The following is a 17,093-nucleotide window of genomic DNA, read 5'->3' on the forward strand; positions in this document are numbered from 1 at the left end:
AATTGATGTAACTACAGTTATACCATTCGGATCCACTATCTGACAAATCATCGCTTTAATTTCTGATAGACTGATTGCGCCTGGAGAGCCATGAGTCCATCATAAGACTAACTTAAAGGAAAAATCAGTTATCACAACAAGATTAAGCCATTTTGAACTTTGAAGATTTACTCCTACATAATAAAATAAAAGAGAAATGATAATTTTAATGATTCATGCTCTCATAAAATGCTGAGAGTCAAATGTTATGATTAAATTATCGATTTCGATTAAACTAACGATTTCCTAGCTTTACAGTCATGTATTATACAAATCATTCAAATATATGTTATCTGATACCTCAGCAAAATCAATAAGTTCTAAATATCTCTAATTCCCGATTGTGAGCTGGACTGCATATATATGGTAGTTACCGAAACTAAATAGATAACGCGGTAGTTTCGGCAAGCTAATTACTATTGAAGAGGTATTTGTCGATAATTTTGTATCGTCCATAATTCGTAATGAGATTAATTAATGCGTTTGCATGATAGTATGATTATATCATGCTGGCGTTATATCATGATGCACTATTAGATTTTACAATCTAGTATATAATTCTGCGTTTATCATTCTCTCTTTTTTGGCAAAATTGTACGTTTCATTGTTTTATTTAATACAGATAATTCCAATTTTGTTATCATTGGCGAACGTCATTTTTGTAAGAAAAAAATCATACAATATAATATAAAATATACATTCGTATGTAATTGTGAGTGTGTGCAGGAATAAATTTATATTGTTAGACATACAGTGTACCGGTCAAAAGTATTAACTTATAATAAAACTTATAGAAACAAAAGTTGTCTTTACTTTAATGAACAAAACATATATAAATATTATTAATTTATATTTTATTATTGTTATTTTCTGCTTTAATATCATAAAAATTACAAGTTATAATTAAACTCAAAAAGAGTCAACAAATGTTACATTTCAATAATAAAATTTAATTGATCTTTATTGATTATTATATATGTATAATGCCCGATTTCATCAACAGCGTTTAACTTTAATCTTAGTTTAACTCACTCTTTATCTCCTTTTAACTCTTCCTTTAGAAAGAGACAAAGAGTGAATTGAACTAAGATTAAAGTTAAACGCGGTTGGTGAAATCGGGCCTTAATGTGTATAAATAAAAGCTAATCTAATAAAAATTCAATTTAGTCTAAACAGCAAAGAATTTATAATTATGTGCATTTTCTATAAATATATCTTTAATTTCGTTCGTCTGAGTCTAATTATTAGCGTCTATTTATTAGCGAATCGTGATAGCAGATAAAGATCAGACAGATAAAGAGAAAGAGAGAGAGAGAGAGAGAGAGAGAGAGAGAGAGAGAGAGAGATCATAATAATTAAATATTCATACAATGTAAAAACGTAATAATCAACATGTTGACCATTACTATTGTACAAGATCTAATCATATTATTGAAATGTTATAATGTCACGTTAAAAAGAAAAAGAGGAAAAGCACTTTTTTACGTTATCGAATTGGTAATATATTTTTCTATTTAAACGATATATATTAATTAGTATGCTATATATATTAACTAATTTATTTCTACCCCTTTTATAAAAAATAGCTTCATATTAAAAACATACATAAAAACATATAATCTTGTTTAGATTTATCGCGTCTCAATAAGTCTATATCGTAATCACACAACCCAGGCGCACATTTAACAATATTATAAATTATTATTATTGCGCAGAATTAATTTTTTCCGAATTAAGAGAAAGTAAAATAATTTATTCTTTTCTTCATTTTTTCCTCTTGTTTTATTCTTTCTTCTACGACATTGCTCCCTTGAACTAACGAGGAGGTAGCGTGCGCGTTTTGAAGTTACACAAGTATCCTTCCTCTCTTTTTTCCAACATTTGTTACAACGTATTTAACGATAGCTACGTGTTCTCGAAACAGCGATAGTTCGCGTTCAGCTTCGGCTATCTCGTTAGGCGTCTATTATAGCAAGTTGGCGTGAGTTGGTACAACTTCGATGCGGAATCCCCCTCAATCCTTACGAACGGCGACTCGGGTGCACTCTCGTTAGCGACATCGAAGATTATTCGGGTGCATTCAGGGTCCCGGAGGGCACCGCACGTTCCACGCGAACCCGGCTTTCAGCCAAAAGCTGGAGCTTGCGCTCTTTTTGAGAGCATTTCGGTGGGAAACATCTGAAACGCCGATTGCACTGTTGCCCGAAGCTCGATCGTTACTTTTATTTTTACGCCGCTATTTTGCGACAGTTTATTGCTACGAGCTTTTGCCCGTCCGCGCAATCGCCGGCGCACCAAATTCAGAAGAATTTAAAGGAAAAGCGAACGATCGCGAAACTAATCGCTCCTCAATTTCCGACCGTTTTCACTTTGAGGTTTTTCAGCTTTCCAAAATAACGCGCAGGAATAAAAGATAAAATAAAGAGCAAGTAAACGGGTTAATTATTAATCAAGCGTGCCAAATATTTTAAATCATGCTACATGATATTTTTTCTTTTTTTAAAACAACATGTATGGATAATTGATAATCGAATGCTTGTTGAGTCAAAATAAACATTTTAAATAAATAAAATTATTGATAGTGCAAAATGTTTGTTGCGTTATTATCCATTTTAATAATTCATCTTTTATCAGATAATGTTTCCGTTCTGTCGTTTACAGTTTCTTGAAAACGCTATTAATGCAAAATAGGTAGAAATAAATAAGTTATATTGTTGTAATAGAATTTTAGTGTCTCTGCTAAACTCACGTTAACCCTTTTAACAGGTTTCAACGTCACATTGCAGAAAGCAATTGTTCGAATTTCGATAGCGATTTTCGACGTGCTATTTCGAAACTCGTCCATTTCGACGGAAAACGTTTGCCATTAGCGCTTTCATGGCGGTCACATTTGACATTATTTTGTTTCCGAATATACGTGGATGCCTCTATCCGCGTATGTATGTGTGTGAATGATATGGCGATACCAGCCGATTTTATCAAACCGTCGCGATAAAGGCGAATCGACATACAGGAAAAGTCTTGCCGTAATCGCGGATGATAATCGAAACTGGTGAATGTAACGTACGCTTCCGATTTCGATCTTGCCCGCCTTCTTACCGCAAACTGGACGGAGCTTAACTTGCGAACGATAAGACGTAAACCAATATACTTACGTACAATGTTTGCTACCTGAGTTGCAGACTAATGACATGGTTAGACATTTGCTCTCAAAGCGATTTTATTGCGAAAACCATAAAATTTTAAGTCACGTTACGAAATTGCCTCTTATCGATTCAAATTGGATATAGTAAGCATGATATATTTGCCATTTAGGTACATTAGTTTAATATAAATTTTTTTTAAATTAATATTTGAAATAAAGAAGTTAGTTCACACACAAGAAAATTATTTCAATATTATTTCAATATTATTTATCTTAATTTTCTTACGTATCTTAATTCCGATTTTTTTTAAATATCAATTAAATATAAAAATGCTAATTTTTTTTTCAATCTTTTAAACCGTGAATTTAAATGTTAATTTTAGCTTTTCCTCTTTTTTCTTTAATTTTGATTTTACTACGATATTCAAATTTGATTTAACTACGATATCCAAATTTAATGTTGTAATATATGATGTATATATTACGTTTACATATGACAGATTAATGCGCGATCTGTAAATATTCATTGAGATGAACATATTGATACAATTGCATTATCAGTGATAAAACAAATATACACATTCATGTATGATAGGAAATTGCATACAAGTTTTCATAGAAAATAAAAAAATTTCTGCTTTTAAATAACTTGGTCTTTTTAGAAAAATATATATCTTTGATTCATGATTCATTTATCTTATGATCAATAAGTGATAACGAGATAATAAATAAATGAGCATTATAGAGATTAGAATAATTGAAAAAAAAAATAAAATAAATCATTTATCTCGCTAATTTTCTGTGAATTTTTCAACCAAACTCACCATATTATTCGGATCTTTGTCTTCTAATTGATGCACTCTGATATTGAATAATGTGTAATACACTGTATAATTATTGACAACTGCGTCAAGTTCTCAAGAACCGTCATAAGTAGCATTTACCTTCATACGCCACATTGACCAAAAAATTGAAAATTGTTTTGTTTCTCCGTCAATAAATTTATAGATTCCATCTAAATTAAGTATATATATACATATATATATATATATATATATATATATATATACCAATAAAAATTAATTCAATTATATTAAATGCATTTATTGTATATTCGTTAGAAATAATATGTAAATATTACATATTATATTAGTATGTATAATAAATGTATAATAAAATATAATATAAATAAATATGTATAATATATGTATAATAAAATATAATAATATAAAATAAAATAAGCTTTTAAATCTAAAAAATCAAATAAAACGTTTATGATCATTCTATATCAATAAATTATGATAAACGTTACAAAACTCTCAAAATATATTTCGATTCTTAATATTATTGATTTTTGATATATTTCGTGAAGGTTCCAATTGATTTTTAATTGTAAATAAAAAGTAAATAAAAAGTTTAAATCTATTTTTAAATATTTATATTGTCAGAATAACCAGATATCACTGATTAAGCTTCGTGACAATTACACACAACGATAAAATCAATGGTAAAAAATGGCAAACTTGATTAACTTAAAAATGGTTAACTTTTTATTCTCTTCTTTTAACGATGTTTTTTTTATCTCTTTCATGATTTTTTTACGATTTTTAATGGAACTTTGAACTTTGCCTTGAGTTTTATTAATGTACGAATACATTAGGTCGAAATCGTAGACATTTATCTGAATCATTAATTTTCCATATCTTCTTTTTCTTTAATTAATGTATCTTAGGTCCCGTCAGATTGCATGCCATGAGATTCTTATAATTCTCATTGTATGTCATATTTATGTAGTGCCCATCGTACACTTCGAATTGCGAAGGTATAGCAACCTTCTCCTGGAATACGTACAAGTTATATATTCGTTATATGTCAGTTATATGTCAGTTATATGTCAACGTTACGTAGATTTTTCTTCTTTTTTCAGAAATAATAGATTATAAAACCAATAGAGAAAACACCAATCATACATAGTGTCGCTTGCGGCGATCAATTTCATAAAATTTCTTTATGTTTGTCCTCATGTTTGTTTTGCAGTGCAAAATCGCCGAATGACGATATATGACGCAAGATTTACCTGGCGAATGTACAAACTGAACAAGAACACTTTTGAAGTGATACTATCGTATAAATCAACATTCTCTTCAGTCTCCTTGTACGCCATAATTTTCCACATCCCCGCGTGAGTATCATTAGCTTTATTAATGCGAAACGTGCATGTCTCGTTTCTCTTATCGATGCATTCGATATCTTCTCTAATTCGGTGAAATCCAGGCGTATATTCGAATTTTTCGTTCCGATTGGTCTCAAGAACGCATTTAAATACTTTTCCGACCGATTCTATCTTCAATTCTATAGTGAACCTGACGTGGAAGTCACGATATTTTCTGCAAGAGTATATCACATTTCGAGTATTCGAGATTAGTGCTATCGCACGCAACAGCGACGAGATTCAGTCGAGCACATTCTTGTTGATGGCCGCAGAAAAAGGGGATGATTTCGGCGGGGACGGATCCGACCTCGTTTTTGCTTGTCGGGGAAAAACGCAACGCTCGATAAATTCCGAAACAAACGAAAGGTGGGATGCGCCCTCTTATACGGGGATGGGAGGCTGCAGGAACGAAAAGAGGAGAAAGAGAGAAAGAGTGGAGGTTACCGAGGGTGGCCTACAGAGAAAGGGTGGAACCGCGGAAGAACCATAAATCTAACAATTTACCCGTTACGCCGCGGACGAGGCGTCCGGTCAGAAGAAGCACGAGAATGATGGAACGCGTCATGTTGCTCGCAAAGACTTTAGATGACTGAGGCCCGATTGCACCAACGTTATTTCAGCTTTAAGTGCGACTTAAATATATGTGTATCTTTATCTTTCTTTCTAAATAAATAAAGACAGACATATATTTAAATTTCGCTTAAAACTGAAATAACGTTGGTGCAACCGGGCCTGAGAACGATTATTGATTTTTTTTGCACGACGAATCCATCAGCGATTAAACGGACAAATATTGTTCCGCGGTTAAATTATCGTGATCTCGCATAAGTCTTCCGAGAATAAAATCTGATTAAACACGCAAATGTTTTTTTTTAATTTATTTTATACTTATTATCGAAATAATTAGTGGAATATGGATTATCGCTAAAGTATTTATGATATTGTTTTCTCAATTATATTATTCGCAAGAGATAAAGTTATCGTTTCGATAACAAATTCTATCAACAGTTTTTGATATATAATATTGATAGTTAAAAAAGTTACGTGTGAGAAATTCAGATAAATAAAGAGTTTATATAAATTATATACTATCACAAAATATCATTTTTATATTTTTTAAATAAATGCAAGTGGACTGTAAGAATTCCAATCCAAATATAATTGGGAGATTATTCATAAAAATCATAAAATTGTGAAATATAACGTCCAGAAAAAATTTTCAATTGAAAAAATTATTTGTAAATTTTGAAAAAATATCGCTCTTTAAAAAAAGCATGTATATTCAGAGGGACATTTTAATACAGTAATAAAACTCACTCAGAATTGTTCAACTCTGATTTCGAACAATCTCAAATTTTTTAAGTTATTGTATTCTATCTCTCATTTTATTATTATTTCATTTTGTTTAAATCAATCATATTTTCCTGTTAAAACTCGATATCAAAAAATTTTTATTATACGTATAGGACAAAGAATAAAGCAATGTTTATCGGAATCACTTTTAATTCAGTCGAGTTCGCATATGTTTTCATTATATTACGAAAATGCAGTATTATTTAATAGATAAATACTATGAAAGTGCAAACATTCAAAAAATTATACCATATGCGGATTATTATTATTATGTATCGTAGAACAAGAGAACAAGCCAATACAGAAATTATCTGTCACCTTCCGTGCTAATGAATTTTGTATCGAGAGTTATCTTTACCTTTTCCGGAATATATTGATGTTTGTAACTGCGGGAAAAAAATATTTCGGTTAAAATTTCCTAAGCTACATCAGATATGATACAAATATTAATTTTTCAAGTTCTTATCGCATATGTGACGCGAAATCTAAATTGAACACATTATCATTATAACAACGATAATATAAAGCTATTTATCGCTGTAATCTGATATCTGATTCATATAAGCTTAATATATTTAACTGTTTATATTTTTAAATATTTTTTGTCAGAATATTAAATTATTTTAGCAGAAAAATAGTAATAATATCTATAAATATATAAATTTTATAATAATTTTATAATAAAACATTTATATATAAAAGTCCTTCTCTCTTATGCATGAAATATTTATAATTCTATAATACACTTATTCAAATATAAATTAAGTTTCAAGAATTAAATTTTCTAATCGATTATCGTTAATTTTAGATATATCTTAAAAACAAATATATTTCAGATGCAGATATATACGTTTTCTTATTTCTAATTTGATAGATATTTTTGTGTATATGTATGCGAATAGAATGTGTGTAGAAACAGAAAAAGAAAGAGAGCTTAATGTAGAATAAGAAGTAATTTAAGAGAACATCCTCCCTTCGTATAAACGCCACTTTAAATTCCAACGTTTCTACGATTTATCAAAGAAATAATCTACTTAAGTTATACTAGATTACGGTAATTTATAGCGGCGTCTACTGGATTTGATACATAACTAAAGATACATCGGTAAATTTTGGCAAAAAAATGAATGATCGTCATTCTTGAATCTGTGAATTAAATAAATAATAACAAACATCAATAAAAAAGTACCTCAATTTTTATATCTCTTAAAGCTAACTAGAGATTTATGTCTGTTTTCGGAATTAAATAGCATAAATCATTTATTACAGCTTTACTTCAAAAGCTTAATTATCTTTATATAAAATTTATGTTGCACAAATATATTGTCTGTGTTTATAATTATATAAAAACTGTTTTGAAAGTGTATTCATATAAATCATATATATATAATTTTCATATATATATAATTTTACGCTAATTAATACACATTATATTCCTGAAATAATTTCGCATAATTCATCATATGACTTTTCAATTAAATAAAAATAAAATAAAATAAATTAAAAATTAAATTAAATTAAATTTTTACATTAATATCAGATCGTCTGCGGCCATCGCGATTTCCAAGTTCTTCTGTTCGACTAGCCTGTGCAAAGAAACGAGAATGGCCGGATTACGTTTCGATCACGCAGGGTCGTCCTTCGCGACGCGCGACAGTCCCGAAAGGACTTCGCGGCCCCGCGAAGTCGGAAAGCCCATTTCGATGGTCCCTTGTGCCATCAGGTAATCCCATTTGAGATTAGACGCAGGCGTGAATTGTGTTACTCCAGAGTTTGAGCGGATCAAAGGCAAATTCCCGGTTGGGATGCATACGTACGTAATTGATATGCCTGATGGGGGTTTCCAAGTCGGATAGTCAATTACCATAATCTGCTTGCGGGGAGAGAGAGAGAGGGAGATAGAGATAGATAGATAGATAAATAGATAGATGGAGAGAGAACGAACGGTCTGATGCCGATTCCGCGTGTATCGCGATTGTATACACTGGGGATGACGGCAATTCGATTTCGCTCGAAACGAAAGAAGAATCCCCGCGTCCCGTGCATATCTGGCCACGGCGCTTATTAGATTCCGCTGACAGTATATCCCGCATGTGGCACACATCCTGCCCGCGCCGCGTTCCTCTTTCAATTAGCCGCCAGGTACCCGCGGCGTTAATCTTGCTTGGTGATTGCGCGCAACGTAATTGGCGACGGCATGGCTTGGTGAGCGCGGGACGAATAGGCGCATCATGCGCAATGAATTTTCCGCTGAACGACTTGGAAGAAACAGCGTCATGATGACGGCGAATAAATCAAGCGATCTAGCGCCGTTTCAAGAGATTGATTTCGGCGAAGTCAATCAATTATATCGATTACTCGATGTGAAATGTAAGTTCGCATAAGTGCGTGATGTTTGCGCTTTGAAAAAAAAGAGAAATAGCGAGAGGAAAAAAGAGAGGGAAGACGGATAAATTATGTGCATTTCTCCTAAATCGTGTACAAAGAAAAATACGTAACACACATATGTACACACGTAAATACATGCTTTACATTTAAAAGTATTACTCCGGTTTCGCAATTTCGGTAAAAATTTTATAAAGGATTTCGATTAAGCTCCGTTATATATAATATGAAGAAATAGAACATGTGAGACTTATGTGAGAATTATGATTGTAAACAAATCAAATAAGATTGTCAGGTTTGACCTTTAACTAAAGCATTATAAATTGTACCTATATTTATATGTAAAAAAAATAACGATCTGGTCATCTGGTTATTTTATGATCCAGTCCACTATATATTATATATAGCGTACTTCCTATACTATAACTCTCCAAACATGCGCTTGTTTCTGCCGTTCTATAAATAATCGTTGTCACCGATAGCCAACGTTGATTTACGACTAAATTGCCTGGTATTTTCTACGTGTGGCCATGCTTTATAATTATACGAAAAAAGAAAAATCGCGGAACATGCTGCGTTAATATCGAAGAATCGAAAGATCAAGTTTAATGATATGTACATATGTGCATTACATTTTACATTAAGAGAAATTTATATAATTAAATCCCGATATTAAAATAATACAAAGATTTTATGAACAAATTATAAGATAAAAATAAAAAAAAGCTTTTTAAATATTTACATTAATAGAAAATAATTAATTTGCTTTTTAATTTATATTTAAACCATAAAAACATTACTCTCCAGATGTATATAAAATCATTTATATAAAGCCATTTCTTTTCGTTCGAAAAAATTCGGGAAAACGCAGTTTCTTGTATATTACTATTCTATAACTTCTGTGAACTTAACGTATTCATTTTTAATTTTTTCCATTCGTTAAAGTAACTCACTATCAATTTAGTATTCATCAAACAGAATTGAAAGAGGATCAATAAAATCGGCGATTGATATTACCGATATTAATTACTTTGATCCCGTTCACATATCGATCATACTTACGAAGTCTATATCATGCTAATTGAAACGTAATTCCGAAAGTAAGTAGTTAATGGACAATGCGATTGAAAAAAAAGGGGGAAAAAGCGCGTTCTTCATTTCGTTGAAGCTCTTTCATCCGTTTTTGCTCGCGCGATACTCTCTTTCATTGACGCATGCAGCTCGATTAGCCGCGTTAAATACGAGCGGCCATTTATCAAGTAGCAAAGGAGGGGAGGAGATGCATAATAGAGACGTTACCTTCCCTGCCATATGCTGTCCGTGTACAATAAGCGCTCGCGCGCGCGGTTAAATGGTTACGGCGCGCAATATGCCGAGAAACACGACGAATAGTTCGGGAAAACGGCGATATATAGACGCAGTTTATATTTACAATGGCACAATACACTTCTGCGCCCACGAGCACAGGGGTGTGATCGCGCCGTTTTACGAATGTCCGGCAAAAACGAGTAGGTTTCGGGGAGGGTCGACAATTCGACCGCTCAGCTCGAAAATCTTACGAGGGATAGTAAAATCCTGCATAGAGATTCTGATGTTTGAGATAACAACCCGACTGTCTAGAATTGACAATAAAAGTTCCAATTTTTTTAAGTCTTTTCTTTTATTATAAATATTAATATGCGTGTTTATTGTTCTTATGGGATATAAAAATTCGTAAATTAAAGATTTTTTCACCGAAAATCCTTCGAAAATAAATATTCTCTTGAAATTCATTGACATGATATTCAGAAAAAATATATTGATTTATATTCCTTTTTAAAATGTTATTATTTTGAAGTTATTGAATTATTGTTATATTGCAATATTAATTGTGTTAATACAAGTATTGGATTTTGTGCATCATTTCAGTCTGAAATGTTCTCGTATGGCATTTACGTATTTTTAAGTACCATAAAGTGCCAGAATATTTTTATTCGAGCAATATTATATGCGAAAATATATTGCAATAAATGGTAAATTTTCAATCTGATGATATTTTTAAAATAAAACCAGCAATACATTTTTGTAATGTGTCGTTTGCAAAGTATTTATTTAACGTGTATATATAATGTACGCTACTTGTAGATTCGTAAATGTCAAGTGACATTTTAGACAGTAATCAGCGAGCATCACTCTCTCTTTCTCTCTCTTATTGTGATTGGATGATATTACGTAATACGTGGAATCCAATTCGGCGCTGGTCCACGTCAAATGAGTTACATACGCATTTTATCATTATTTCTGGTAAAACGGCGCACTTACGAATTTTTTCAATATGTAAATGTGCGAGAATGTCATTCGACCAGGCAGAAATACATTTCCTGAAAATGGGGAACGCACGATATTACAGATATAACGCGAGGTTGAAATAATCGTTAACGCGTCGTGTAATTGTTACGCGCGACAAAAAAAATGCATTGGTGTTAATCGTATTTACGATACTATAATTACTGCAACGCAGAATGAATTTATACAGATATAAGAATGTTTACAGTTAGAGAGAAAAAATATATTTATATAATTTTTATAACTTAAAAATCAAGTTTTATATATATTCAACATTTAATTTATACAACGTTCATTCTTATTTCATTCGTATTTTTTTAAATTTCTTTAATGAAATTGTTACTTCTAATATGTAATACTGTAAATATGTTTAGTAGGGAAATAAGATATATATTAAAATAAGATATATATTAAAATAAGATGTATATAACATAAAATGTATATTTATTATCAGTTTAATTTTCATCATATTATTTTAATCTTTTAAGCCCCACATACTGTAATAAATAAATTAAATAATAAATAAATATAAATATAAATAATAAATAAATTCAAAAGTTATAATATGTGTACTTTTTCTAATAAAAAATTTTTTTCTCTCTCTCTTTTTCTTAATAAGTACTTTAATGAATATAACTATTAAGGAAAAATGCAATTATATTTAAATTAGAGTTTTAACCAATCAAAAATATTTTAGAATTACTTATGCAAAGCATAATTTAAATTTGCACTACGAATATATGCGAAATCATGTTTATAGCTTATGATTATCTATTGTATAATTAATTAATAATAGACATAACATGTAATTGATTACGCTGGAGTCCAATTCTCATCGAATGTTTTTATAATTTAGACTATTATTTTTATGCAATAAATGCATGTTCATTAATAACGATTCACGTTACCAAGTCGTCCCATATTAATTAAACGAGGTATCAAATTAACGCGACGTTAACGAATATGTGATGATTTAATTAAATTATTTATAATTAAATATATGAGATGTACGGTAATGAGAGGAGTCACCGAATTAAATCAATGTTATTTGTAATTAAATAACATGTATACTCGTGTGTCGGTAGCGTCGTGGAAAATTACGCCGAACAATAATGCGTAAAAAATTACACGCGATAAGAATAATGCGCCTATATGTTAATGAGCTCTGCTATTAGCTGGAATATGCATCATATACTCCATACATGAGATTATACGACAAACTGTATTAAAACAGAAAATAAAATATAAACTAAAATAAAATATATGTAAAATAAACAATGTTCATTATAATATCTAAATTATATATGCAAATATAACATTAAAAATTTAATCAGTTTATCATTATGCGATATATATTCATTCATCGATTAACAATATTTATCTTGAAGATATATCGCCAATTGAGAGATTCAAAAATAGCGTACGATGTCAACTGCCGACTGAATCTCTCATCTTCATCTTCTATATCATGAATATTAGATTAAATACTAATAATAAGTAAATTACATTACAAGTGAGCATTTTAATTTATTCAATATTTGCATGCGAACAATCGCACATCGTATCATGTTGCAGTGCCATAAATCAAATTGTTTTATTTGATTTCTCAGTATACAAGATGTAGCATTAAAAAAAGCACAGACTATAATTCTAAGACTGCAATGCTGTCATGAAATAATCCACAGCGATTTCGAAATGCAAATACAAGGGAAAGCAACCGTGCGACGCAGAGAGGAAAAAAAAACATTTGCAAGAGGCGCCGAGAGATTATTCGAGATTATGGCAGTGACGGACTCGCGCACGAATTTTAGAGTGAGAGATGCAGCAGCTCTCTCTCTCTCTCTCTTTCTCTCTTGTAAGTGCTTCAGATGCTACATAAATTAATTGTGCGGCCTCGCGCGCGGCCGCATGTTGCGATCTCAAGTGGGTTCGCGAGATTAAGCAGAAGGGACAGACAGAGGAAGGGGGGCCTCGGTTTTTGTTGGATTTGCACAACAATGCCCGGATCAGCACGGCATGTGCGAGAACTTACCGCTTGACGAGAGAAGGAGAGAGAAAGAGAGAAGTAAAGAGCCACGAGAGTTTCGAGGGATCCTTAATCCCTGGACCGCTCTCCAATTTGATACAATTTCCTGGCCTCTTTCTGTCACGTCGATGGGGAACAGACGTCCGCGTGATATAACCGTCGAGTTGACCCCCGCTTTATCGGCGACCCCTTTTTTCTCACTCTCCCGATTCGCCTCCGAGTTCGTTTTATTCACGACGGTATATTTATTTGTAATTTACCGACGCACAAAAACACAGCTATCGAGATGTGTGAAAATGTCGGAGATCGAGCGGATCTTTCGCGTGCGAAAGTGTGATTTCTAAAGCAAACGAATACTTCAGGGAGTTTCAAGTAAAGAGTATTTAATTACTTCGTGATGCGATTTAGTGAGTGCTTCTTAAGTTGCTTGAAAGTAAAATTAGTGGATGAAGAAGTTCCTGTTACTCTCTCTAATGGCAACATTAAACATCTATGATGAGAAAAATCAAGCAATTTTCGCGAAATTATCTACGAAAGTTTAAAATATTGGATTATTAATACACTATAATCGTAAATATTAATCGTATTTTCTCGGAAGCATTTAATTTCTTTTCTTCGATACGTTTTTTGTTCTCCTCGCAATATATTGTAGCAAGTAATGGAAACTCTGCAAATAAAGTACGTACATTTTTCCAACCAAAGTGAACATTTACGCTCGCGGAAAACAAAGAGAGAAAGAGAGAAAGAAAGAAAAGCACGTCTGACTATTCGCCTTTGAATCATCTCGTCGTTGTCGGAGGCACTTTGACTGACAATGAGAACGAAGCAAAGTACTTGGCCAAGTATCTACATGACAACTACGTTTCTGCCCTGTAACGGAAATTTTGCTCTCGGAACTTATGGAAACGGTGGCGAAACGAAGCGTGCTCCCTTCATTTCTCCTTGCTTCATTCTCTTTCACCTTTTTCCCCTCCCCCATCATCGCGGATATCGTACGGAAAGTTTTGGATGTGAATAAACTTTTATTTCTTGCCGCGGGCGAACTTTGTCGAATCGTATATCTTTGCGAAGTGTCTGCTAAATACGCTGTGGTTCAGCTCTTTGTACAGTAGCGAGTTCTGTATCCTAGATCGTGAATACAGATCGTTTTAATTTAAGCAAAATTCTGCTTTACTTTTTCACTGTCCTCAATTGTACATCAAATGCGATCTCGCACATTTTTGCACTATATTTACTCAAAAACGAGATAAAATTGCACGCTAAAAATATAGCGAAAATCCGCAAAAATATTCATTGTAAATTAAACATTGATTTTGAAGCAGGAGTCGATTCTTTGAGTGAACAGATAAAAAATGTTACTTTATTATCGATTATTATGATATATTTTATTATTTCTACTTAAGTTTTAAATCTTCTTGTATAAAATTCTTGAACTTGACTTTTAATTTTATTTTTAATTTTATTTTTATAAATTAATATCTTAATATTTTACATATGAAAAAATTGTAAACTCTTTAAATTTTCTCAATACGAAAGAAATCTGAAATTTACAAATTTTAAATTAACACATTAAAATTGTTCTTGGGATTTAAATTTTGAAATAATCTCTCTTTAAAGCGCGTTGCATAACATGTGCCAAATATTCCGATACGTTAAATGCGAATTTGTCAGATAATATTGCTCTTCTTAGATTCGAGAAATGAGATTAATGATATTTCTTATGTGAGGGTATCTGTCTAAAGAGAAATTTATTATCCTTTCGAGTCACATCATAGAGCTGCAATAGTTTTTAACTACTTTTCGCAACGGAGCAAATCAATATGGTCTAGATAAGAGCTCGTGGAATCCTTGTTAGGATCATCCGGGTTAAACCTTTGATTTATCAGCGAAAATCCCAAAGCGCTCCTGGGAATCTCTCAGGATACTCCTGCCGATTTCCATTTTTATTGCACCGTATCCGCGGCGTATCTACATCCCTCAAAGAATCGACGGCGCTAATTTGCAAGCAGATAACTCAGGGTTACGACCGTGAACTTACCTGGAGGATGCAGAGGAAACTCGAGCTCCATAAGACGCTCTGAAAAGAAAATAGACAAGATTTTACGATATATCACTTTTAAATCTTTATAAAATTTGATATTTATGTGATGTTAAAAGAATTAAGAGAAAGATACCTAAAAAAATTAATAGATTCAATAATTTTTAATCAAAATCTAAAGAAATATTTGCTAAATAATGACTTTCTATCTCTTAATTTCTTATTATTCTATGCCTAACTGTAAATGTATATCATAATATGAAAACGCGATTGTGCTAATATAAACGCGAATATACAGTCAGCAACATTTTCATCGATTTACGAATCGAGTCGAAAAAAAGGCGAAAGCTCAAAAAAGAAGAGAGAAAGAGAAAGGCGCATGATTGTGATGCCGTTGTGCCGGCCAAATCAAATTTAAAAGAATGACTCGTACACTTGTTTCACGGGCGGAACAATGGCCTTTTGAACACACTCCCCTGGAGGACCTTTCAAGGCGTTTGCTGACATTACGCTGCACTGTCGACGGCACAATGGAGAATTGTACCGCCGCCGCGAAGTAGCACGTTCTCCACGGTTCGGAAGTATCGGAGAATTGAAATAGGTGGAAGACAACTGTTGCTCTTCTCTCCGCAATCTTAGAGAGGAGGCTAAACCTAATTTGGCTCGTTCCCGAAATTCCCAGCCTAGTAATTTTCCTGTCAGTCGTTTGATTTCGCGCGCGCGTTTTCTCCGCTCATTCATTCCGCGTAATTATTATCGCAAACGAAATATGCCGATTGATTGCCCTTCGAACGTGTGAATATTTTCCCGTTACATAAGTATTTCTCGATTGTAGTCATTATAAAAAAATTATTCTCAATATACAGGGAGTATATATCAGAGCGACCGTAACAGTTTTTTGAGGAACCTAAGCATTTTAGAGAAAAATGTTTCATACAAAAGTTATAGGGCTTAAAATAACTTATTTAAAGATCATATCAGTTTGACTTTGAATAGCACCGTCAAGATCACATAAAAAATACTTTAAATTTTTTTAATGGAACTCCCAATTTTTTATTGCACATTTTTTTATAGCTTATTTCGAGAGCTTTCCAAAACACTATAATAAAATATTTTTCTCTTAAGTACTTTTCGAGTTATGAGGCTTGAAATCATTTCTTAATTTTAAAAATATGTAATTCTTAATTGCAAATTACATACTTTTTCTCAAAAACAATTATGTGTTTTCTTTGTACCAATCGATTCCTCTCATTATTTTGTACATAAAAGTACTAAGGTAAGACAATCGAAAAATGAATATTTTGCTAGATATTTTATGGTTTATGTAAAATTAAGAAATGATTTCAAGCCTCATAACTCAAAAAGTACTTAAGAGAAAAATATTGTATTATAGTGTTTTGGAAAGCTCTCGAGGTAAGCTACAAGGATATGTAATAAAAAATGAAGGATTTCCATTTAAAAAATTCAAATTTTTTATGTGATCTTGACAGTGCTATTCAAAGTCAAACTGATATGATCATTAAATAGGTTATTTTAAGCCCTACAACTTTTGTAGGAAACATTTTTCTCT

At 31.9% G+C, this 17,093-nt stretch overlaps 1 protein-coding gene across 2 annotated transcripts in view; it reads right to left on the reverse strand.

Moving 5' to 3' along the window:
- The window catches only part of LOC105250160, a 119,567-nt gene that overhangs the window by 26,897 nt on the left and 75,577 nt on the right, over nucleotides 1-17,093 (reverse strand). The window contains exon 2 of one of the 2 annotated variants that reach the window (XM_020027213.2): nucleotides 15,524-15,562. In XM_020027213.2, the coding sequence (XP_019882772.1) occupies nucleotides 15,524-15,554 (31 nt within the window). In that variant the 5' untranslated portion in view covers nucleotides 15,555-15,562. Of the gene's footprint in view, nucleotides 1-5,900; nucleotides 5,997-15,523; nucleotides 15,563-17,093 lie in introns of those variants that run through there. The other variant, XM_025409997.1, reaches the window with a different exon arrangement.

The sequence above is a fragment of the Camponotus floridanus genome, unplaced genomic scaffold (genome assembly GCF_003227725.1).
Source record: "Camponotus floridanus strain SB8 unplaced genomic scaffold, Cflo_v7.5 scaffold3, whole genome shotgun sequence".
NCBI lineage: Eukaryota > Metazoa > Arthropoda > Insecta > Hymenoptera > Formicidae > Camponotus > Camponotus floridanus.